The sequence below is a fragment of the Suncus etruscus genome, chromosome 18, assembly GCF_024139225.1.
Source record: "Suncus etruscus isolate mSunEtr1 chromosome 18, mSunEtr1.pri.cur, whole genome shotgun sequence".
NCBI lineage: Eukaryota > Metazoa > Chordata > Mammalia > Eulipotyphla > Soricidae > Suncus > Suncus etruscus.
This window is the reverse complement of record NC_064865.1, coordinates 56,008,712-56,031,474: the sequence shown is the minus strand read 5'-3', so window position 1 is coordinate 56,031,474 and position 22,763 is coordinate 56,008,712. Positions and strand designations below refer to the sequence as shown.

The following is a 22,763-nucleotide window of genomic DNA, read 5'->3' as shown; positions in this document are numbered from 1 at the left end:
GCAAAGCAAATGACCTACCGCTGTGCCACTAAACTTCTCTTTTTTTGATGAGATCAGATTGCTATACCATTTTTTTTGCTTCCCTTTGTGGTAGATTATCTTAATCCATTAAAAAGTGTAATAAACTATATTATTACATTATTTTAATTTATATAGTATAGTATTTACATTAGTCATTAGATTGTGTTTCTCCATTATATTGACACCAATTGAGCTGTATTAATAAAAAAAAATTAGAAGTAGTAGGTGTTGTGTATGTAAATATTTGGGGGGATTACTATGTTGCTCACCCTAAACTGATTAGGTGATTGTGCCCTACCCTAGGGTGTGACCTGGCATTCTGCCCCCACCCTAGGGTAGGACCTGATTCTGCTTCCACCATTGGTTGGTATCTGATCCCACCATTGGTTGGTACCTGACTCTGGGGTATAAGAGCAAGGGTCTGTGGAAGGCGGGGGGCTTTTTGCTGGATGGAACTGAAGCTGAGTCTTTGGACTTCTCCATCTTAAAGTTTTATGAACCAAAGATTATATGAATATACAATAATGAATAACTAAACAAAATCTTTAAAGAGATAGTCTTTTCTTACATTTGAGTATTGTACAATAAAATAATGACTCCTGTAATAATCAGTAGCTAGAGTTTATTGTGGATTTCCTTAGTATTCGGTGTTTTTCTTTACATACAATAGTTCCTCTTCTTCACAGTAATTCCAGGGTTCTTATTTCCTGTGTTTTAATCTCATCTCTACACTTCCAATCTCCCTGCCAGGTGAAAAGGCACATGACCAGGAAAATGTCCTCATTCTGTTTGTATCGTGGCCTCCTATTTACAAAATGGGATTAAAAACAATATTTACATTCCTTGTAAACTTGATAGAAAGACATACAAACCCTTAAGAAGTGAGCTTTAGAATCCAATTCCTGAAATCAGTTACAGATCTGAAAATGGAGTGAAGCTTCTTGGCACCTCGGGAAATGCATTCATCACATTCCAAGTTGATTGTGGACAACAGTGTGGATCTGGATGACAGCGACTCTAATTTGTTTCAGATTCCCAGCCACTTAGGAGCCAAGTGGCTCCTGAGGATGGAGCCAGAGCACCACTCTGCACTCTTGTCCCTTAGCTCCCTGTGTACCAGATGTCAACCCTTGAGTGTAGTAGCAGTGTTCCACTGAGACACTCTTGAATGCAGTAGAACCTCTCTGTACTGTACCACTTTCAAGTGTGGAGACAAGAGGAGATGTTCAATAATCATTTTTAAAAAGTTTCTTATGAACAGTTGCTGTTGGAGCAGGAAAGAAGATTAATGGACTGCAAAACGTAGCCTTGCATGCTGGAGGCCTGGTTTTGATCCCAAGCACTTCGTGATCCCGGAGGATCCCTGCGAGAGTGAGACGTCTGATACAGAGTTGGGAGGAGCCTCACAACACCAGTACGAATGGTCCTAAGCAGACAAAACCAAGATGCTAAGTAGAGAAAAGGGAAGATAAAAAGGAATAAAAAGGGGCTGGAGAGATAGCATGTTCGTAGGGCATTTGCCTTGCATGCAGAAGGACGGTGGTTCGAATCCCGGCATCCCATATGGTCCCCCGAGCCTGCCAGGAGCGATTTCTGAGCGTAGAGCCAGGAGTAACCCCTGAGTGTCGCTGGTTGTGACCCAAAAGCAAAACAAAACAAAACAAAAAAAGGAATAAATATAAATGAGGAGATGGGCTAGAGACAAGGGGATGAATGGCAGATAACAGAAAGGGTTCTTGGTTTGTAGCAGTTATTGGAGCTTTGGAGATAAAACAGACACAAGGTTAGGACCCAACCTTTTTTTTTTTTATTATTATTTAAAAGTATGTTTGATATATTTTAATGGGATGTGGGATTTTTTTTTTTCAGTTCTAAAATTTTATTTAAGGTACCATGATTTTCAGCACAGAGTTTCAAGTAGACAAAGTTTCTCCACCAAAGCTTTTTCTCGACCCTGATCACAGCCTTAATGAGATTTTAGATCCACCCACTTTCCGCCAACTTTATCTCCTGAGGTCCTTTAACTCCTGTCAGCAGCTTCTTGGAGTTATTGAATCCCAGGAGGGAGCAACATGAGGTACAGAAGGGCTAAAGCAAGAGAGTAGCGGATGCCCACTCATTCTTTATTGGGTGGGGGGGGATTGGATCACACCTGGTGACACTCAGGGGTTACTCCTGGCTATTTGCTAAGAAATCGATCCTGGCTTGGGGGGACCATACAGGACACTGGGGATTGAACCCAGGTCAATCCTGGGTCAGCTGCTTGCAAGGTAAACGCTTTACCACTACGCTATCAATCTGACCCCTATACACTCGTTCATTTTGTAGAAACACAGTGGCCAAATATAGAGTAGGAAAAAGCCATGTTTTCCATCAGTTGGAGATACCAGTCTTCCCACACCTGGGGATGCTGAGCCTTCCTGGGAGAGAACAGCCATTGCCTGGCAACACAGAGCAAGTCCCCTGAGTCACTGGTGAGATATCCCTGTGGTGGCCTGAGTCTGCCTTTACTCAAGGCATCTCTCAAAGACTGTGAATGGTCTCTAAACAATCCCTGAATTTACACTCTGAGAATGGTCTGAAAACCCCCAACTTCACACTTGGGTCCCCTTCCCAGACATTTTTATTCCCTCAGAGAAGGGCCTGCGGAACTTCCCTGAAGTGCCCTATGAGCTAAATGTAGGAAGAAAGGGGTGAGGCAGGTGGAATTTCAAGATGTGGGTTCCAGGGTCCTTAAGAGCAGACTGGACACAGAGATATAGTTGATGGACAACAGCAGAAACATATAGGGTGGATGTGAATCTTAGGAGTGAGGAGTCTAATGCAGATAATGTGGGTGTCTGGGGATATGAGACAGAACCATCAGAGGCAGAGAAGCGAGCCCACATGACCATGCATAAAAACCCTTAAATGAGATGGAGGGCAGCCATATTGGGCAGGAGCAATGGGTGTTTAAGGTTCAGACTATCTCACAGGAAAAAACAGAACACCTGATGGGGCAAAACTACTGCCCTGGTAAAAACATGGCCACCAGGATCCCTTTCAGTTACCACCAATGCCACAGGGCATGCAGGAATGAAAGAAAGTCATAATGGATGTGAACCAACATTTTGATTTTCCTCTGGGCATCCTAGAGTGTAAGATGACACCCAGCTATTAACCCTAAACAATGGCATTCCCCCATCTGCCTCTTTCCTTTAAACCTCTCCCTTTGATATGTAAAAGCTCACCTGGATTACTCAACCTTTCCCCTCCTGATGGAATTTATACTGGGAGAAATAAAGAAAGGTCAGTCTGACTCAGCCCATTCAGAGAGACCATGAAGCAAGAAGCAAACTGACTCCCTAATTTGTTTCTGACTGGGTTGGTTTATTAATTCTTTGCAGCTACCCTGTTTCTTTAGACTCGTTTACCTGGGGTTGGAAATACGGTGTGTGGGGTGAATTTCACAATGTGGGAATAGATTTTATACTAGAGAGAAGATGCCAAGGGCAGAATGTACCTCAGGAGTGGCTATCAGGACGACACCGTGTCTGAGAGTACCTCACTGAGAGCACCATCTATGACCCGAAGAAGAAAACAGTAGGAAGTGCTCTCCCCTCCAACTGAGCCCAAGCCAGAGTGGGCAGACCATTGTGTGCCCAGGATATCTGATCCATGACAAGTGGTTCAGCAGAGTTTGAAATGCTCGGATACATCACTGATATGGAAACTGGAGTATCCCAAGGAGAGCAATACCTGGATATTTTAGAATATATGCCTTCATATCTGAAGAGGCTACATAGTCATTTCAACACTGAAGGTGGCCAGATCCTCAGCAGTGGGGCTTAGAACAAAACAGTAAGGTCTATACAGATAAACACAATTTAACCAGCAATATAGTGACTGATGAAAATAGTGTTAAGGGATTAGCCTAGGTCTGAGGAAATTAAATTTTTTGAGGTAGCCCAGGTGCAGGAAATTCTGAAAGCAGATTTTCCTTTTTTGATCTTCAGTTGGTCTTGGATCTCAATCTTTGCCGTCTGAGTTACGTTGCTAGGGTCTCCTCAATAGGCTGCTGCAAGTTAGGGGTCTGAGGTCCTAGCAAAAGGTGCCTCTGGTAGAGGAAAGATGGTAGACAGTGGCATTTAGGAAGCTGCCCCTAGTCTTCAACTCTTTCCCCTTCACTGCTTTCATCTGAAGGGGCCTCTGCCAACACAGGTGGTGGGACAGCAGAATGAGGCTGTGGGATGAATCAACAGAATCTATGTCGATTGGGAGCATATCTGTTACTTTTTACTGGCTTTCAACCAGGTCAGGATACATTAGCAGCTTTTGGTGTCCTCTCTCCTTTCACAACATCAAACTCCACAGTCTCCTCATCGCCATGGCTACACAGAAACTTCCTGGGATTGTTTCTCTTAATAGCTATCCAGTGGACAAAGACATCTTCTTTGGGGTCATTTTTGTTGATAAACCCATAACCATTCCAGACATTGAACCATTTAACAGTGCCCAGGGCTTGGATTGCCAGCACCGGCTTGTCTACCTGACTCAGTGCTTGGGACACCGGGGTAACTTTGGTTAAGCCATTTTTAGACTCTGAGACTACAGAAATGGTAGCTGGCTTATTCTTGGGAGATGGGGGTCTCTCTGGTTTAGTGCCAGTAGTAAATGATAAATTATCAGTTCTGGAAAGGCCTTTAGATTGAGAGCTTGTCACCACTGGGAAGGCACTTTTCCCCTCATGTGGAATGTGTGCAGGAGAATCTCTAGGGAGCCTGGCATGTTTACCCCAGAGTAGGAAATGCAGGTAGATAGACCAGAGCAACACGAAGCCATTCAGAACAGGAGCCATGTTCACTGATGATCCGGTGAAAAAGGCACAGCACATTCAGTCCAGCTCGAGGGGGCTGTCATGAAGACAATCCACCAAAGTGTCAAGTCACAATTGGCGCAGTCACCATCGCTGATATCTTCTTGGGTTCAGAGTTCAAGTCAGTCCAAGGTTCAGGCACCAGTTGTTGTCTTAATATAAACCAAATAGTTCTAGAATTGATGTGAAGATGTTGAGGCCTTTCTCATCTAGGCCCAGCTCCTGCAGCCCCTTCAGCCTGGCAGCTCTGAAGGTTGCAGGGTGAGGGCAGAGAGATTCACAAAGCAGTCAGATAAAGTTCCAGGAGTCAGCTAACTTTATTTCACGGTCCTAATCTAACATATACATTTCCTCACATGGCTTCTATGCTAAGCCTTTCCCTAGCAGCTACTTCTCTACTTCTTCTGGCTCTCTTGGCCTCTGTCTCCCTTTCAGTTGCCTTTTCCAGGCTTCCTTGCTGACTAACTCTCTTTTGCCGATGTTACTGCTGCTGTTACTTCTTTGCTAATGCTCAACTGCTCATGTTGAATCAGATGCCGAATTGCCGATACTGAATCTGATGCTGAATCTCTCTGTTGATTCTCACTTCTGTCCCACTTTTTTCTCTAACTCTCCTTCTTAATCCCTCTCTCCCCCCAAGTCAGCCTCCTTTACCTGCCCATTCCAGGTGTGGGCAGTTCTGATCATTCAGGTGGGATAATAAGAAGTTGGAGAAGTGGATACCCACATGTTTTCCTCCCAAATTCATATGCTGCTGACCATGTCATTGTGTGCACCGTGTGCATGTGTGTAAGTCTAACATATTCAAATCTTTTTGGAGAGACTCACTGTCAAAGGCATTCCTTAGGACTCAGTTGAGATCTCCTTCCATCCCAGTCTTATGGAGCTATCAGAGATATTCTGGGTGACCTGAATCCCATATATAAGCAATTCCTTTAGGGAGAGATCCAACTTCCCAGGAAAAAGCATCTAACTTTGCTCTTTAGACTTAGCAAATAAAAATACAAGCTGCCTCTTACATCTAGATTTTAGAAAAAGAATTTCTGTTTCAGGCTAGCAGGATTCAAGCAATCCTTAGGAACATGATCATATTAAAGCAATTATTTGTTGCTTGTCTGAAATTCAAATTTCACTGAACATCTTCGATTTCATCTGGCAATTGTATCCTCAGCTGCCCCAGGGAGGAAATGTTTGAACGCAAGACTGAAGGAACAAGAAGTACTTAACCCTGTGCAAATAATAGAAATTTCTGAGATGGCAGATCTTCTTTCTACTTCAAGTCAACATTCAAGCCAACAGCAGCTTGGATGCAGTTTTTGCAATTGAGACGCTATTTAAATTTTGATTCAATTTGTTATTTTAATTAAAGATAATCAGAGGTGACTTATGGCTGCTCTCCCTTGGAGGGCAGGCCTAAATTTAACACAGAAATTTAAGATTAAGTGGTGGGTAGACATAGGTACCTAAGCCAGGAATAAACTCATGGGTCCTTGCAGTTGAAAGTTTATTTTATTTCTATACAGATATAAGTCTTCCTGGTATTCATCCTGCTATTTCTTTCAAGTATTTACTGCAGATTTTAAGAAGAACAATATTGAGGCGTCAGAAATTGGGATAAGTCTGATAAAATTCAATCAACTTACACTGAAGTGTGTTAATAGAATGATCCCAGCAGTGGAAATAATAACCAGCCAGACCTTTAAAATTTGTTTGTAAAAAACAGATATTGCAAGTGCAATAAAATAACATTCATTTGGTCGTACACTCCAACTGTGGGACCCTTTTCTCTCCAGAAGTCTAAGCAAGTGTTTAGTAACTATAGAGCCAGCAGCATACTAAAGCAAATTCTTTTATTTCTGAAAGCAAACAGCAGAGAAGAGACCCTCGAAGGAATGTAGAAATTCTTGGGCTTCTGAGGACTATTATTAAGCCTGCAAAGCTTAATGTCAAAACCTGAAAAGTGAAGTGTGGAAAGGAAGCATCATTGGGACTGGTGGAGGGTGAGTGAGCAATGGGTTATCAATGGCCAGTGGACAGGTATCATTACCCAGACTTTCCAAACACCAAGTGCTGAGCTCTGGGTGGCTTTCTGGGCTTGGTATTTCCAGCCACTCACCTCCAGACTTGTTTTCATGTCTGGTTACAGGTACTACTTTATGAGGTGAACTGTGGACAGTGAAGGGCCAATGACAAAAGAATCTGTACATCAAATCTCAGGCTGTATTTTACATATTTTCTTTTTTTTTTTTTTCTTTTGGTTTTTGGTCACACCCGTTTGACGCTCAGGGGTTACTCCTGGCTATGAGCTCAGATATCGCCCCTGGCTTGGAGGGACCATATGGGACACCGGGGGATCGAACCGAGGTCTGGTCCGTCCTACGCTAGCGCTTCCAAGGCAGACACCTTACCTCTAGCGCCACCTTCCCGGCCCCGTATTTTACATATTTTCAAGGGAATAATTGAATGAAAACAATTTGGAATAACCAGTGGATAAAGAAAGCTACTTATTTGAATTTTTTATCCTTTATGTATTTGCGATGTTGGAGATGGTATCTTGTAGTTCATGACTATGCTACCCCCTGTCTCCTACTTGTGTACTTTTATTAGTTGTAGAAGTAAAACTTAACACATTGATGTGGATGTGGTAATTTATGTTAACTATCCTACATTCAAGCCTGACTTGTTGGTAGCAAGCACCAGTGTTAACGTGTTACAGTATAAATTAAAAAGTTAGAGCCCGGAGAGATAGCACAGCGGCGTTTGCCTTGCAAGCAGCCGATCCAGGACCTAAGATAGTTGGTTCGAATCCCGATGTCCCATATGGTCCCCCGTGCCTGCCAGGAGCTATTTCTGAGCAGACAGCCAGGAGTAACCCCTGAGCACCACCGGGTGTGACCCAAAAACCAAATTAAATAAATAAATAAATAAAATAGAAAATAATATGTATACAACTTTTATAAAGAACAAACTTAGTAGAGTGGAGCGGTGGCGCAAGTGGTAGGGTGTTTGCACATGCTGACCTAGAATGGATCTCAGTTCGATCCACCGCATCCCATATGGTCCCCTAAGCCAAGAGTGATATCTGAGCACATAGCCAGAAGTAACCCCTGAGCGTCACAGGGTGTGGCCCAAAGTAAAAAAAAAAAAAGAACAAACTTAGTGATCCTCATTTAAATACTTTATTCACAGAAACTTATAAAAAGTTACTATCTCTTCTTTTATAACCATATCTCATAGGGTTTTGATGCCCTCTTTCCTCAACTACTGATCTTACCAATACACTTTACAGATATTGCTAAGAGAATATTTCAAAAGATTAGACATGGTAGAATTTTCCTTCATCCTCATCACACATCCTCACATACTAATAGCACACCTATTAGTACAACTTTATTGTTTGCATATAACTCAAGTAAACTTCTAGAAAGGTAAGCATGTTTTTCTTTTCTTCTGTGTGTTAATTTAATAAAAATTTAATTTTAAGAAATTTAATAAAAATAATTTAATAAAAATTGCAAGCTATCTTGTTTTGTTAGTATTTTTCCTTTTACGACTAACCTTTTACCTATCATTTTGCAGATCTTCCTTGTAAATAAATTAGAAAAAAATAGCTTTTAAAATTTACCTTTATCCCAATTTATTGCCTCGTCTCAACTCTACAATATATTTTTTGGCCTATGTGCTCTGTGCTTCTTTTAGGAAACCTATGTGCTTCCTAAATGAGTGATGCCTATCTTTTAGCAGATCTCCCAAAAAATGGGCATCTTGGTTTGGTATAATGTTAATTTATTAGTATAAAATAGAGAAAGGGGAATATCAGGGCTAATATGTGTTCTTACTCCATAAATTCAGAATGCATGGGAATCCTCAATTAAATTCCCAGTATCTTCTAATAACACACCTAAATGATAATTAATAGGAATATTTATTTTTATAATTATAATTTGAAATCAACAGATCATTAGCTCCTAGCATATAACCTGGTTGTAACCTTAAAATAAGTAGGGCTAGAGAGATAGTTTAATCCTCTGGAGTACATGCAAAAAGCCCAACTTCTATCCCTGTCACCTCATTGTCCCCTGGAACTTTACCAAAATGACCCTTAATAAGGAGGCAGGAATAGCTCCAAGCACCAGCTGGTATCTTCTCACCCCCCCCCCCCTTCCCCATACATACGCACCTTTCCAACTGATTAACACACATATAAAAAAAATTCAAATAACATATAACAAAAATCAGGAGGTGGGTGAGTAGATAATGAAAGAAACACAAATATTCATTTAGAAGTTAATAAAAAATTGTAGTTGGTAATGTGCTAAATTGCTCAGAATATCTTCTATCACCAAACAAGGATTCTCTTTCAGGCTGGCTTCTCAGTTAAATCCCAGAGATCAACTTTCTCCCTGGTGCCTTGGAGCCTGTAATAATTGGATGCCTGGGTTGTCCTTCTCAATAGCCCCAATTTAAATGATCCTCTCTAGGACCCTGGAGGCTTGATAGAGACCTGCCCTGGGGCTGAGACAAGCAAATGCTTCAGGGAATTCATTGCCATTAGAGTTTCCCCAACAGTAACTAGGGTTTAAGACTCTAAACAGTGACATTTCAAAGCAGCAGGGAGAGACGCATGATAAAGGGGAGGCAGACACAGTCTCTTCTTGGGATATAACTGCCCAGCAAGTAGCTCTTTCAGATATGGGGTGGTTGATTGGCATCTTCTTTGTTTTTTGTTTTTTGTTTTTGTTTTTTTTCTGAAGCCCCTCAAATAATCAGCCAATGACAATGAGATTTTTAGAAGGGGTTTTCTACTGGAAAGGGAAGATGTCATTAGTTACCAGTTAGTCTGGTGTTTGTATAATTAATGTGTCCTTGGTTATAATTTGATCCTCTGGGACAAAATACTTCCTGATGGCCCTTTGACCCAGCTTAACAAGTACTCAGTGTCCGGTAATCAAGCATTTATGTATGCACAGTCTCTAAGGATTACCCACAATTTAGCAAGATGGGGACCTGGACCTTCAGGCTTGCTGAAGATGAAGAAAGGAAAAAAATCAAGATTATTGTAACAGAGATGGAGAGATAGCACAGGGATGTGAGCAACCTTTTAGGTGACCCCCCCCAAACACACACACACACACACACACACACACACACACACACACACACACACAAAGACCATCATGTTTTATCATTCATTAACAAACAAATACCAACGTTAGTTGTTGAAGTCCAAATGAGAGAATTCAAATCTCTTCTAACACTTTCCTTAAATTTGTTCAGTCCAAGAGATAGCACAATGGGCTGAACCCTTGATTTGTATTCAGGAGGCCTGAGCTTAATCCATAGTACCCTATTATCTATTCCCTGGAGTACTATCTAGATGTCAACCAAGCAAAGAGCTAAGAGTAGCCCCTGAGCACTTCAGGGAGTAGCCTAAAAGAGAAACTTTTAGAGAATGAATTAATTCTGGCAGCTCTTTGCCAAACTCTCTCCTCTCCTGTTGTCTTGTTTTTATTTATCACATACTTAATAAAAAATGAATAGAGGTGTTTTTTTTTTCCCTTTGGGGAAGGGATGCTCCTACACTGCTCCCACATTGTCAGGATTTTCCTTTCTCTCTTGGTGTCGAATCAGTGGGAGACCAGATCTCTTTATTTCTCTTAAGGTCTCTGCAGAGTTCATGGTATGATGACTAACATTCTGGCCGCTGGCAACATTATCTTATCATAAATTCAGTTTTTGTTTTTTGATCATAATCCTGTGGAAAGTAGAGATTAGAGAAGAGCCGGCAGTTAAAGGAAGCTCTTGACTCTCGGTGGTACTTGAATAAGTTGTTTACTTACTTGTTTCCTCTGCTAGAATTTCCTCATCTTGAAAATCAGTTTAGGGACAGTACTTTAAGACAGTTAAATGAATGAATATGCAAAAAACACATAGAGACATGTTTGACACCCACATTAAGTGCTCCATAGCAGCCATTAGTCTTGAGAAACCTAAGGTAGCATTTCAGAACCCACTCTCGAGAGTCCACTGTTAAAAATTTTCCCCAAAAAATATGAGAATAAATACTCACCCAAAGGTTCCACACCTAAAAGGTGTTGTATCTTGGTCAGAGGCAACCTGAAAAGTCTGGGAAAGGAATTTCAGGACTCAGAGGGTAAAGACTTAGGATAGACTTCCAAGTTGTTTAATATACAAGAAATAGTAAAGGAAATGTTGTTGCTTTCCAAGGGTCCCTATTTGGATCATTGAGGTTGGAGGGATTTTTCTCTCCTTTTTCTCATTCGTAGTCTAGGTACCTATTTAAAATCCCTAAAACTCCTAAGGGGGGAAAAATCTGTAATAAGTGGTCAAGTTGTTTACATCATGTTCTGACACTTTGCCTTGCTAAATTCTCAGAAAGGCTAGTCAAGTTTTAGCAGGTGGTTTCCTCAACACTATGTGGCATTGACAATGTCTGGGAAGGGGAAGTCTAGTTGTCTCAAAAAAAAAAAAAAGTCTCTTTTGGTTATCTTTCTCAAACAAGTTCAGATTTGATCTCTTTGGCTCTTCATTCTCCATTACAACACAAACCGAATCAGGCAGAGCATGAAAAAAAAAAAAATGGATCCTAGGGGTTTGTAGGGTAAGGGGAAAGGGGAGTAGCATTCTTGGGGATTCCCAAGGCATACTCCTAGCTCTGTGATCAGGCATCATTACTCCTAGCAGGGCTCAAGAGTTCCTTAAGTTATCTCAGTAGCATGCAAGACATCTTGAACTAGGTTCCCTGATCCAGATCTTCGCTTATGTTTGTTTTTTCATTATCTCCCAACTACAGAAACCTAGCTGGATTGGAATAGTTCAACTACCAAAATGTCAGGACTCAGATCTGAGGATCTCTAGCTTCACTTTGATCCCTTTCTGTAACTGTATAGCTCCTTTGGAGAGTCAATTCATTGCCACAAAGGACTTAAAGACATTAACACCTACCTTAATGAATGTTAAAACGGACAACGTTTAAAGTTGTGAGGAAAAAAAAAAAATCAATACAGGCCAATTGTAGCTAACCGCAGCTTTATTAATCATGTGCCTGGTTGCATTTAATCATATTACCGGGATGTTTCAGCTTTAGTCTGGGAAATTCAATTTAGGTAGAACTTTTAAGGTGCCGTTAGCTCTTTTTCTGAAAGTGTGGGGGGCTCTGAAAAGAGCCTTTGGGTTCGAAAGCGTGGGCGGCAAAACAGTAGACTTTTGTCAGATTACTTCCCCTTGGCCTTGTGGTGGCTCTCGGTCTTCTTGGGCAGCAGCACGGCCTGAATGTTGGGCAGCACGCCGCCCTGCGCGATGGTGACGCGGCCCAGCAGCTTGTTGAGCTCCTCGTCGTTGCGGATGGCCAGCTGCAGGTGGCGCGGGATGATGCGCGTCTTCTTGTTGTCGCGCGCCGCGTTGCCCGCCAGCTCCAGGATCTCGGCCGTCAGGTACTCGAGCACGGCCGCCAGGTACACCGGGGCGCCGGCCCCGACCCGCTCGGCGTAGTTCCCTTTGCGGAGCAGCCGGTGGACACGGCCTACGGGGAACTGCAGTCCGGCGCGGGAAGAGCGAGACTTGGCCTTGGCGCGCGCCTTGCCGCCTTGCTTTCCGCGTCCAGACATGGTGCAAGTAAAAGTGAAAGAGCGAGGAAGTCAAAAAGTCTCAGAGCGCTGCTAAGTTGAGCTTTGGCGAAGGAGCCAAACACCGACGCTTTTATAAGCATTTCCGGGAGAATAAATCCCGCTTTCTGATTGGCTGCTGCTGAGCCGCCATTAAGGAACCAATAGCAAGGCGGCCTCTCCAAGCCTCATTTGCATAGCCGTGCCCCGCCTGCGTGACGACACGGATAGTCTTCGTCCAATCAACTAAGAGATCTTTGAATCCTTCATTTGCATACGAGCCCTATAAATACAGAAGTCGGCTGCCTGCTCTCGCTTTATTTCTGTCCACTGCAGATTCGAAGATGCCTGAGCCAGCGAAATCGGCGCCCGCCCCGAAGAAGGGGTCGAAGAAGGCGGTGACCAAGGCGCAGAAGAAGGACGGCAAGAAGCGCAAGCGCAGCCGCAAGGAGAGCTACTCGGTGTACGTGTACAAGGTGCTGAAGCAGGTGCACCCCGACACGGGCATCTCGTCCAAGGCCATGGGCATCATGAACTCGTTCGTCAACGACATCTTCGAGCGCATCGCGGGCGAGGCGTCGCGCCTGGCGCACTACAACAAGCGCTCCACCATCACGTCCCGCGAGATCCAGACGGCCGTGCGCCTGCTGCTGCCCGGAGAGCTGGCCAAGCACGCCGTGTCCGAGGGCACCAAGGCCGTCACCAAGTACACCAGCTCCAAGTAAACCCGCCACCAAGTAAGCGTCTTTCCATCTCACACAAAAGGCTCTTTTCAGAGCCACCCACTTTGTCTGCAAAGAGCTGTAACCTGACCACACTGGGCTGTGGGTTGGGATCACAAAGGAGGAATTTTTTATTTTATCGTAAGTACCATATTGATCTATTGGTTGATTGGTTTCTTGAACACACCCAGAGGCGCTCCTGGGTTAGTTACTACTGGCTCTGCTCAGAAATCACCCCAAGCAGGCTGGAGGCCCGAATCCCAGGAATCTAACCGGGTCGGCCGCATGCAATGCAAATTACCTTCCGCTGGGCTATCTCTCCCTCTGGCCCTACAAAGGAATTTTAAGACAGACAGCCTGTGAGCGAGGATAAGACTAGTGGCAATTTGTGGAACTAATGATTATGATTTCTCTTGCTTATAAAAGTAAAGTGGCCACAATTGTTCTGAAGTCTTTTTAAGTAAGTCAATTTGATCAGCTGCATGAAAGGAGTTGCTACTGCATACCAATATTTCCTTAAAGGGAACCAAGCGAAGGGGATTTCTGGCTAGCATTTGAACTAGGGGAGAAGATAGGGAAAAGACATTGAGCTTAGTTTTTTCATTTCACCACCAGGAAACTAGAGGTGTTCTAAGGCAGGGCATGAATAGGGAAATTCATAGTTTTAAGCTAGTTTTGTCCTCTTTGCTCAAGCAAAGAATTAAGTGAAAGGATCTTTTTTCCCCTATCTTCATTAACTAAAAAGACTTGTATTGGGAGTGGATTTGGCTTTCCCCTAAAAACGGCGTGGTGCAGAAAAATGTATGGACAGATGTTTTTGCAAATTGGTTGCAAAGTTCCTTTGCATAAGGTAAGGGAGAATTCTTGCTTGGAGTTTTCTTGGACTCCTGGGAAAAACAAAAGACTGGTCGGATCCATATTTGATCAGAGCTGTCATTCATTGCTACTGGTCCAGTTGAGTCTGAGGAATGAAGCTGAGTTGCAAAGGTGGCAGAGCCCTTCAAGTGAGCTTTCCAGATGTTATCAACTCAAAGACATTTCCCAGTCCCGGAGAGATAGCACAGCGGCATTTGCCTTGCAAGCAGCCAATCCAGGACCAAAGGTGGTTGGTTCGAATCCCGGTGTCCCATATGGTCCTCCGTGCCTGCCAGGAGCTTTTACTGAGCAGACAGCCAGGAGTAACCCCTGAGCACCGCCGGGTGTGGCCCAAAAAACAAACAAACAAACAAAACAAAAACAAACAAAAAAAGACATTTCCCTCCCCCTCATGATCCTGGTGCCAGTTTATTCCAGACTGTTTCGTCAACTTAACTGGTTTACCCTACAGTTGTCCAAACAGATTGTTCCTCCCCTGAGCTGTGCCCCCTTTTACTCATACAAATTCTGCATTTGAATGGCATAATTGTATGGCTTAACTACCTTTTATTGCAATAGCAGGCTAATTATTAATTCCGTTGACTCAAAAGATTCCACTCACATCCTGTTTCCTGGAATCCTACCTAAGTACAAAATATGTCACCAGAAAATGTGCCTTGTCCAGTCCTGAGCACTTGGATTTCTTTTTTTTGCTCACCTTCCCTTGGCATTTAAATGCCAAATTCTAGTCTTGTCTAAATCTGTTTCTTATTTTGGGTCTTGCCCTGGTTACATTTTTCTGATTGGTTGCACATAAAATACTTCGCTGGAGGCAGAGTAAATGGAATTATATTGTTTCTTAAGTCTTGTTTGTGTTTGAGGATTCTGTTATTTTCCAGTTGATGAGAACACAGGATTCAGGAAGTGGGTGTTTTCCTGTGGGCTTCACTGTTTTGTGTTTGTGTGCTATGGCTTTCTGTAACTAAGGATTGGTCTGGAGATTCCTTCCAAAGCTGTGTTGCAATTTTTTTTTTAATTCTACATTTTCACTCACTCTAAATTCAAATCAATGTTTGCAAAACTAGGCTTATTGCATCAGAGATCATGACTGCCTATAGTAACTTTTGGCTTATCTTATCTACTATTAGGCCTAAGAGTAGATTCAGGAAAGAAAAGAGCAAGGGTATAATAGTCCCCAGCACTAGTGGATTGTCTCTTTAAACCTTCATTGATGCCTGTAAGTTTATTATTACACTTTATAATATTAAATATTATAATATTTAAAATAAATTAAATATATTACATTATTCCAAATGGCTTTCTGGCTTTACTGTTGTTTTGGGCCACACCAGCTGTGCTCAAGGCTTATTATTTCTGGCTCTAACCTCAGGAATCACTCCTGGAGGGACTGTGGCCTCTGGGACTATATGAGGTCCTGGAGATTGAAAATGTGGCCCTACCCACTATACTATCTCTCCAGTTCCCCTCTGGCTTTTTAAGGAGTGTGAAAACCCATTTTATTATAAATCAAGCTATTGAGTCAGAGTGCTTGCAAAAAACAAACCTTTAATACTTTTTAAACCTTAATAGTATGTTTGCTAAGAAGGTTATGGAAATGGAAACCAGAATTTTCTACCCCTCTTTGAAAGGTGTTGAGAATTTACTCCTAACTGGGCAACACTATGCCTTGGAATTTTGTGCTTTTCCTTATATGTCTTTCTTTTATAAACTGGTCACTACATGTAACCTGTAAATCTTTTTTCAACTGCTTTAAATTACTGACTAGTACAGTAGTTTCAAGGACTTTGTTTTATAAACTTAGTAATTATGAACACATTTTCTACCTCTACATGAACTTTACAATGTTATAATATGAATTTAATCCTAATGGCTCATAGAAATCTGAAAACACATCCGTTTGAAATTTTAGAGCAGTAAACAGCAGTGAGAGAGTGCTTGCTTTGCCTGAAGCAGACCCAGGTTAGATCCCCAGCATTCCATTGGATCCCCTGAGCCCATCAAGAGTAATTTCTGAGTACAGAGCCAGGTGTAACTTCTGAGCAATGCTGGGTGTGGTCCAAACCTTAAAAAAACAAATCAATCAATGATGCCAGAAAAGAATTTAACTGTGAGTTAATTACAGTCTTAGTTTAAAGGTTGCAAGAACTAGAACTGCTGCATTATTTTTAAATAACCTAAACATTTTAGTGCATACTATATTTATAGAAAGATAGTTATTTCTCATCAAGATAACTTTTAGGACAAATTTGCTTTAAAGATAGCAGTCTTTTTTTTTGCTCTCATTTTATAGGCCACATCCTGAGGCAGTTCATGGTTCACTTCCGGCGTTTAAGATGACTTTTGAAATGAAAAAAAGTCAGCCGAAAATCGGGGGTCGTCTTGTACGCCGTGTATATCCCGAAAAACATTTCGAAATGCCACTAAACAAAAATCGTCTGGATATTGCCATCAAATGAATTTCCAACTCGATCCTGCACCAATCACTGCAAGGCTGCTCGGATGGCCTCTCTCACTCAGCCAATCCAAGCAGGCTTTTGATGCATGCAAATTAGTCACTTCTGCACCAATCACTGCCAGGCTGCTCGGATTGCCTCTCTAACTCGGCTAATCCAAGCAGGCTTTTGATGCATGCAAATTAGACAATGTTCTGGACCTACACTGTCAAAAGCCTGCTCAGATGGCCAGAGTCAGAGAGGAAGTCTATGACAGTAGAACCATTGGACCTTTGCTTGTTGTGATTGGCTCACTGTGGTACATACAGTTGCAGCACAGGAACATTCTGTCAGATACAGCGAATCTAGACCTAAACCTATGTTTTAACTGTAAAATTAGGGGGTCGTCTTATATGCCCGGTCATCTTATACGCTGGAAAATACGGTAGCTCTCAGATGCTGGGGATCAGACTTCCTTCGTCCAAAGCATGTGATCTAGGCTTTGAGGCTCTCAGTCAGACTGAAGCTTGGTTTTTACACTTGTCTGCAGGGGAAATAATGTCAGGGAAAGTAACTATATTTTGGTTTACCCAACTTTAGAGGTTTTATTTATTATTTCTTTAAAAGGCAAACTGGGGCCAGAGCTATAGTGCAGCCACGCGACTGACCCAGGATGGAAGGTGATTCAAATCCTGGCATCCCATATGGTCCCCAAGCCTGCCAGGAGCGATTACTGAGCACAGAGCCAGGAGTAACCCCTCAACGCAGCCGGATGTGACCCCAAAATAAAAAACAACCAAACCAAACAAAACAGTTTCCTTATTTTCATCTCATGTGGGATAGCTATGGATTATCAAGTTAGAGAATGATGGGTGCCCTTGGAAAATATAAAAAGCTATATGCTCGGGCCCGGAGAGATAGCACAGCGGCATTTGCCTTGCAAGCAGCCGATCCAGGACCAAAGGTGGTTGGTTCGAATCCCGGTGTCCCATATGGTCCCCCGTGCCTGCCAGGAGTTATTTCTGAGCAGACAGCCAGGAGTAACCCCTGAGCACCACCGGGTGTGACCCAAAAACCAAAAAAAGAAAGAAAGAAAAGAAATTGCTCCTGTGGCAGGGCCTGGGTGGGTGGGTGGGGCATATGGGATGCCAGGGAACAAACCTGGATTGGTCCCTGGTTGGCCACTTGCAAGGCAAAGGTCCTACCTACTGTGCTATTGCTCTAGCTCTATTTTTCCTTTTCAAAGGCTGTCTTGAATACTGACAGCTCTGACTGTGAAATACTACCTCTAGAGAGAAATCCAGATATGCTTACAAGAGAATCACTGTGTTACTTTACTCATTAGCAGGTTAGTAGTAAATCCTGTTTCATTTGATCTAAATGTAAGCATGGCTTGAATCTTCCCATTGTGTATATTTCCATCATTCCCATTCCCAAGACTTATCAAACTATCCCTAGAGTTCTAGACTTCAGCAGTTTCCTCCCAAGATTCTACAGTTCAACATAAATGGCAAATAAACAGTTTCTTCTTTCCTCCTGTTGTGGTTCTATGGATTTTCCCCATCTCTAGAATCAAGTTTAACCTGTGATTGTTGAATCTGGTCTGCTCTGGTATTTAAAAATTTGCCCTCCAAGCTTTCTACTTGATTTTTACATGGTTTTAACAAAGAATATTTTTATATCTATTGATCATGATTTTATTTATTTATTTTTTATTTTTTTAAGCCAGTCAAATTGAGCAGCCCATGGAGGGGTTATATACCAACTTTTGTGATACTAACGTTAATAAATTCTGATAAACCTCTGCCATCAGACCAGCCTGATCTTGATGTCTTTTCTTTTTCTTTTTTTTGGGGGGGACGGGGGGACTTACACCCGGCAGCACTCAGTGGTACTCCTGGCTCTTCGCTCAAATATCAACCCTGGCAGGCTCTGGGGACCATATGGGATGCCAGGATTTGAACCACCGTCTTTCTGCATGGAAGGCAAACGCTCCACTTCCATGCTATCTCTCCGGCCCCTAATCTTGATTTCTTAAGATCAATTCTACTTTAGAAGGCAATTAAACACTTGGCCTTGATTCAGGTTTGCAATATTTCTTTTTACTCTTGTGTTTTCATGCATGGTCCCCATCCCCCCCTCCCTAACCCACAGATGACTAAATGCTATGGAGAATCAAACCACATGGGCAGGCCCATCCTTAAGAGACTCAGCCAGCCGGGGGAGTTGAAATCTCTGATGCTAGAAATGGTGCAGTGCAGAGTTGCCTACGCAGCAGTCCCAGAGAGGCTTCTGGAAGGTCTTACAGAGGCAGCCTAGTGAATCCGAGAGAATGGTGTGTTCTTTTCATGAAAGCCCTTTTGGGTTTCTGCAGGAATAAATCATCCATTGCCAAATCCCTGGCACTGAAGACGGTGTACAAGCACAAAATCTAGTTCTGATGTGTCTGGAACATTGTTTTTCCTTCTCTTTTTATTACCCCCCCCCCCCTTTTTTTTTAACTTTACTGGACCAAAGTGATCTACTGCTTGATGTGTCTTGTAAACCAGTCCAATAGGGTGCCAAAAATCGGAACAAATGTCCGATTAGCTCATCTGATTAGATTGGCAAATCTCATTTCTCTGAGTCTCTGGCATCCTGCCTGCTGTCTATACCTGGTCTGCTTTGCCAACTGCTATTCACCCTGTTGGAATTTTCTAGGCTCAGTCTTGGCTGGAGGTTTTTTCCTCAATCTTCTCAATTGCTCCATGCAATCATCGCCTTCTTGTGGTTCCCTACTGACCCTGAACTCTGATTTGATCAACCCAGATGCCCTAGGTGTTGTTAGTGAACCTGGCTTTCAGTAGGCACACAATAATAACCAATTCATGCCACAGTTGATTTTATTGCTTTTTTCCATCATTTTTGCTGAGGTACCATTATGTGATTTATAATACTGTTACTGATGCTTGCACATCTGCTTTGTTCCCACAGCAGACCCACCATTAGACTACCCGCTTCCCTCCACCTCTGCCCAGTGGGTGCCTACTATGCACCCAGTGTATCTGTGTGCATCAGTGAACAGAATTACAAAATGCCTCCTGTCAAGTTGTTGGTTTTCTATTAAAGCAAGGCAGGAAACCTATGACACAGGTCAAACATCTTCTGTTTGAAGGTGTCACAGTGAGAGAGAAACAAGCCGATCAGGTCGAAGGAGCTGTAGATTGTGTCTGTACAGACAACAGGACTTTGTCATGTTGGGTGAGTCAATGAGGCACTGAGTTTGACACCCTGCTATGTGAAAGGCACCCAATGATCTAGCTTAGATGGTGGGAGCTTAGAAACTCTGGACCTTTGTGAGGGGGTAGCATTTGCTAGTCATTGGTGACTTGGGGAAAATATCCTCCTTTCTCTCTGGGTTCTTTTCAGGCTTGTTGAGCACAGAATTTATTATCTGATACATTCGTGGGGAAAAGAACACCCCAGGAAACAGACCAAGAATTCAGTCAGGTGCATTTCTCCTAGATAGACTCCATGTGAAATCTGTAAAAGGGGCCAATGGGTACCTTTATTAGTCAACAAAACAGAGAGATGAGTCCTAGGGAAGGAAGATTCTGGAAGCTTGCAGATCAGCTCTGTGCAGGATTACCATGAACTCTTGGACCTGTCATCACACAGAGACTACCTCATTTCACGAGTAGCTCTCCAAGGCTCATTCCCACACTCCCAATTAGAGAAAACCCAGAGCACCTAGCTTGAGTCACTATGTCTCATTTGCAAAAACAAAATCCTCACAGTTTCTGCTGGCTTGACAAACTCCCACTCACCCTTCTAAATTTGGCCCAAATGGGACGCACAGAACACAGTGTGCATATGTTATTGCTTCACTTAGGAGTAGATGTAGAGAGAAAGACCATCTCATAGGTCATCTGACAGGTCACCTGGCATCTGTTTTCTAGACTCAGCCTCTCCCAACTTAAGCATGGAGAGCCAGAGTAAGTATATTTTAAGGCTGCTACAAAATTAAAGGCACTAGAACACTGCCTGGCATAAAGTAAACACCCAATGAGCATTAGTCATCGCCATTATGTTTGTCCTCAGAATTTGACAAGCACAGTGAGCTAATGAATCCATCTTTCTTTTAACAGGACACAAGTAAGAAGGCTCCAGATGCTTCTCTTGCACTGCTCCACAAGCCTACCACTCAAACAGACACGCAGAAGAGAATGAGTCTAGAAGAAGAGAACGGATAAGAGCCACAGAGAAAGAAAGAGAAACTTTCATGAAAGGACCAAAGGGAATCTGGCTAAAATGGCTTCTTTTGGGGGGGGGGAGTATAATAAGATTAGAGCTTATTGTAGGAATTTGTAAAAAGATAAATATATAAAGCCAATGAGAATAACTGTAGTGTCTCCTTTTTAATGTGTATGTAACCTGTAAGATGAACCCTTCTCCCAATTTCCTTTTTCCCTAACCTCTTCCTTTGAGATGTAAAAACCCACTGGATAGTTGCCTTTTATATATATATATATATATATATATATATATATACATCTGATTTGAGCATCCCCCACCTGGGATTGTGGGTTAGTTTGAATAAAGAAAGGAGCCTGAGGCCGGCAAGGTAGTGCCACAGGTAAGGTGTCTGCCTTGCAAGCCCTAGCCAAGGAAAGATTGCTACCATGGTTCGGTCTCCCGGAGTCCCATCTGGTCCCTTCAAGCCAGGGGCAATTTCTGAGCACTTAGCCAGGAGTAACCCCTGAGCATCAAATGTGTGTGGCCCGGAAAAAAAAAAAAAAAAAAAGAAAGGAGCCTGGCTTTGGCCATGAGAGAGAAAGCACATGCCAGAGAGAGGCCATGAAGTAAAAGCAGGCTAAGTCCATTGAATCTTTAGACCCATTTGGTATTATTTCTCTACCGCTACCCTGCTTCATCAGACTAGTCCACCTGAGGGGTTAGAAATGGTGCCTGGGGTGGTCTTACCCAACCCGTGGATATATTTTTATTTTACAAAGACCCATATGTATATGTGCAGATATATAATCCACCAATAATATAGATAGATATCCTATACAAAGCACAGTTAAGTATACTAAATGTATACTTATAAATGTATGTATATCTAACTTTCTAGGTGATAGATAGAAATAAAATTAAAGAGGGCTGGAACAATACTACAATGGGTAGGGCACTTGCTTTGCTTGCAGTCAACCTGGGTTTGATCCCCAGCACACTTTTCTGTCCCCAGAGCACAGTCAAGAGTGATCCCTAGGGCCGGGCGGTGGCGCTAAAGGTAAGGTGCCTGCCTTGCCTGCGCTAGCCTTGGACGGACCGCGGTTCGATCCCCCGGTGTCCCATATGGTCCCCCAAGCCAGGAGCAACTTCTGAGCACATAGCCAGGAGTAACCCCTGAGCGTTACCGGGTGTGGCCCAAAAACCAAAAAAAAAAAAAAAAAAAAAAAAAAGAGTGATCCCTAAGCATAGAGCCAGAATTAACTCCTGAACATCACCAGGTGTGGCCCCCAAACAAAAAACAAAACAACCAAAAAGAAACCTAATTAAAAACAAGAATAAGGGCCACACCTGCATCTGGGACCATTTCTAGCAAACCTCGTCTCTTGAGCTTTGTGGTGCTTGGATGCCAGGAGGTCACATACCGTGTGTTCAGGGACAAGTTATGTAATTAGTTCTTGGTTTCTGACTATTTAGATGTGCTGCACTTGAATGCATTATACATCAGACAGACCACATATCTTTGTGCATAAATCTTTAAATATTTCCAGCACTCATATGCTGAGAATTTTAAAAGCAGTACTGATCAAATAGGTTCAAGCAAAAATCACTGGAATTTTATTTTCTCCCAATTTTTAGCTAGGACTCCAAATAGAAGGAACTGTTGCAAAAACAATGTTTCTGCTTGGTTGCAATTCTGCTATGCATAGGTGCTTTACTGAGAATAAGTCAGATCTTACCTTAACACCAGAAAGCTTTTATTTATCTGGTGCTTCCTATGACCAGGACTGTGCTGGAAAGTGTTCAGTCGTATGTAACAAATATTTTATTTTGTTTTGTTTTGGAGTCACACCAGACAGTGTTCAGGGGTTACTCCTGGCTCTGTAAACAGAAGTGACTCCTGGCAGGCTCAGGGGACCATCTGGGATGCCAGGGATTGAACCCAAGTTGGCTGCATCCAAGGCAAACACCCTACCAACTGTGCTATCACTTCGTCCCCAACAAACCACTTTTGTTTGTT

General features: G+C 42.7%; 5 protein-coding genes across 5 annotated transcripts in view; 4 read left to right on the top strand and 1 right to left on the bottom strand.

Annotated features, from left to right (window-relative positions):
- Nucleotides 1-12,524, bottom strand: part of LOC125996127 (histone H2A type 1-C) — a 363,461-nt gene extending 350,937 nt beyond the window's left edge. Inside the window, exon 1 of the mRNA XM_049765079.1 lies at nt 12,102-12,524. Coding sequence (XP_049621036.1) covers nt 12,112-12,504 — 393 coding nt within the window. The 5' untranslated portion in view covers nt 12,505-12,524 and the 3' untranslated portion in view covers nt 12,102-12,111. The remainder of the gene's footprint in view (nt 1-12,101) is intronic.
- The window catches only part of LOC125996078 (uncharacterized), a 135,509-nt gene that overhangs the window by 42,460 nt on the left and 70,286 nt on the right, over nt 1-22,763 (top strand). The gene's annotated exons all lie outside the window — the stretch shown is intronic.
- LOC125996117 (histone H2A type 1-B) overlaps nt 1-22,763 on the top strand; it is a 949,462-nt gene that overhangs the window by 859,189 nt on the left and 67,510 nt on the right. The gene's annotated exons all lie outside the window — the stretch shown is intronic.
- The window catches only part of LOC125996119 (histone H2A type 1-D), a 143,445-nt gene that overhangs the window by 53,172 nt on the left and 67,510 nt on the right, over nt 1-22,763 (top strand). The window lies entirely within an intron of this gene.
- On the top strand, nt 12,809-20,833 carry LOC125996131 (histone H2B type 1-C/E/F/G/I). Its single transcript, XM_049765082.1, has 2 exons — nt 12,809-13,238; nt 20,659-20,833. The coding sequence occupies exon 1, from the start codon at nt 12,846-12,848 to the stop codon at nt 13,224-13,226; it is 381 nt and encodes a 126-aa protein (XP_049621039.1). The 5' UTR covers nt 12,809-12,845; the 3' UTR covers nt 13,227-13,238; nt 20,659-20,833.

Coding starts and splice junctions, on each gene's coding strand:
- LOC125996131 (XM_049765082.1), top strand. CDS start 12,846: ATGCCTGAGCCAGCGAAATCGGCGCCCGCCCCGAAGAAGGGGTCGAAG.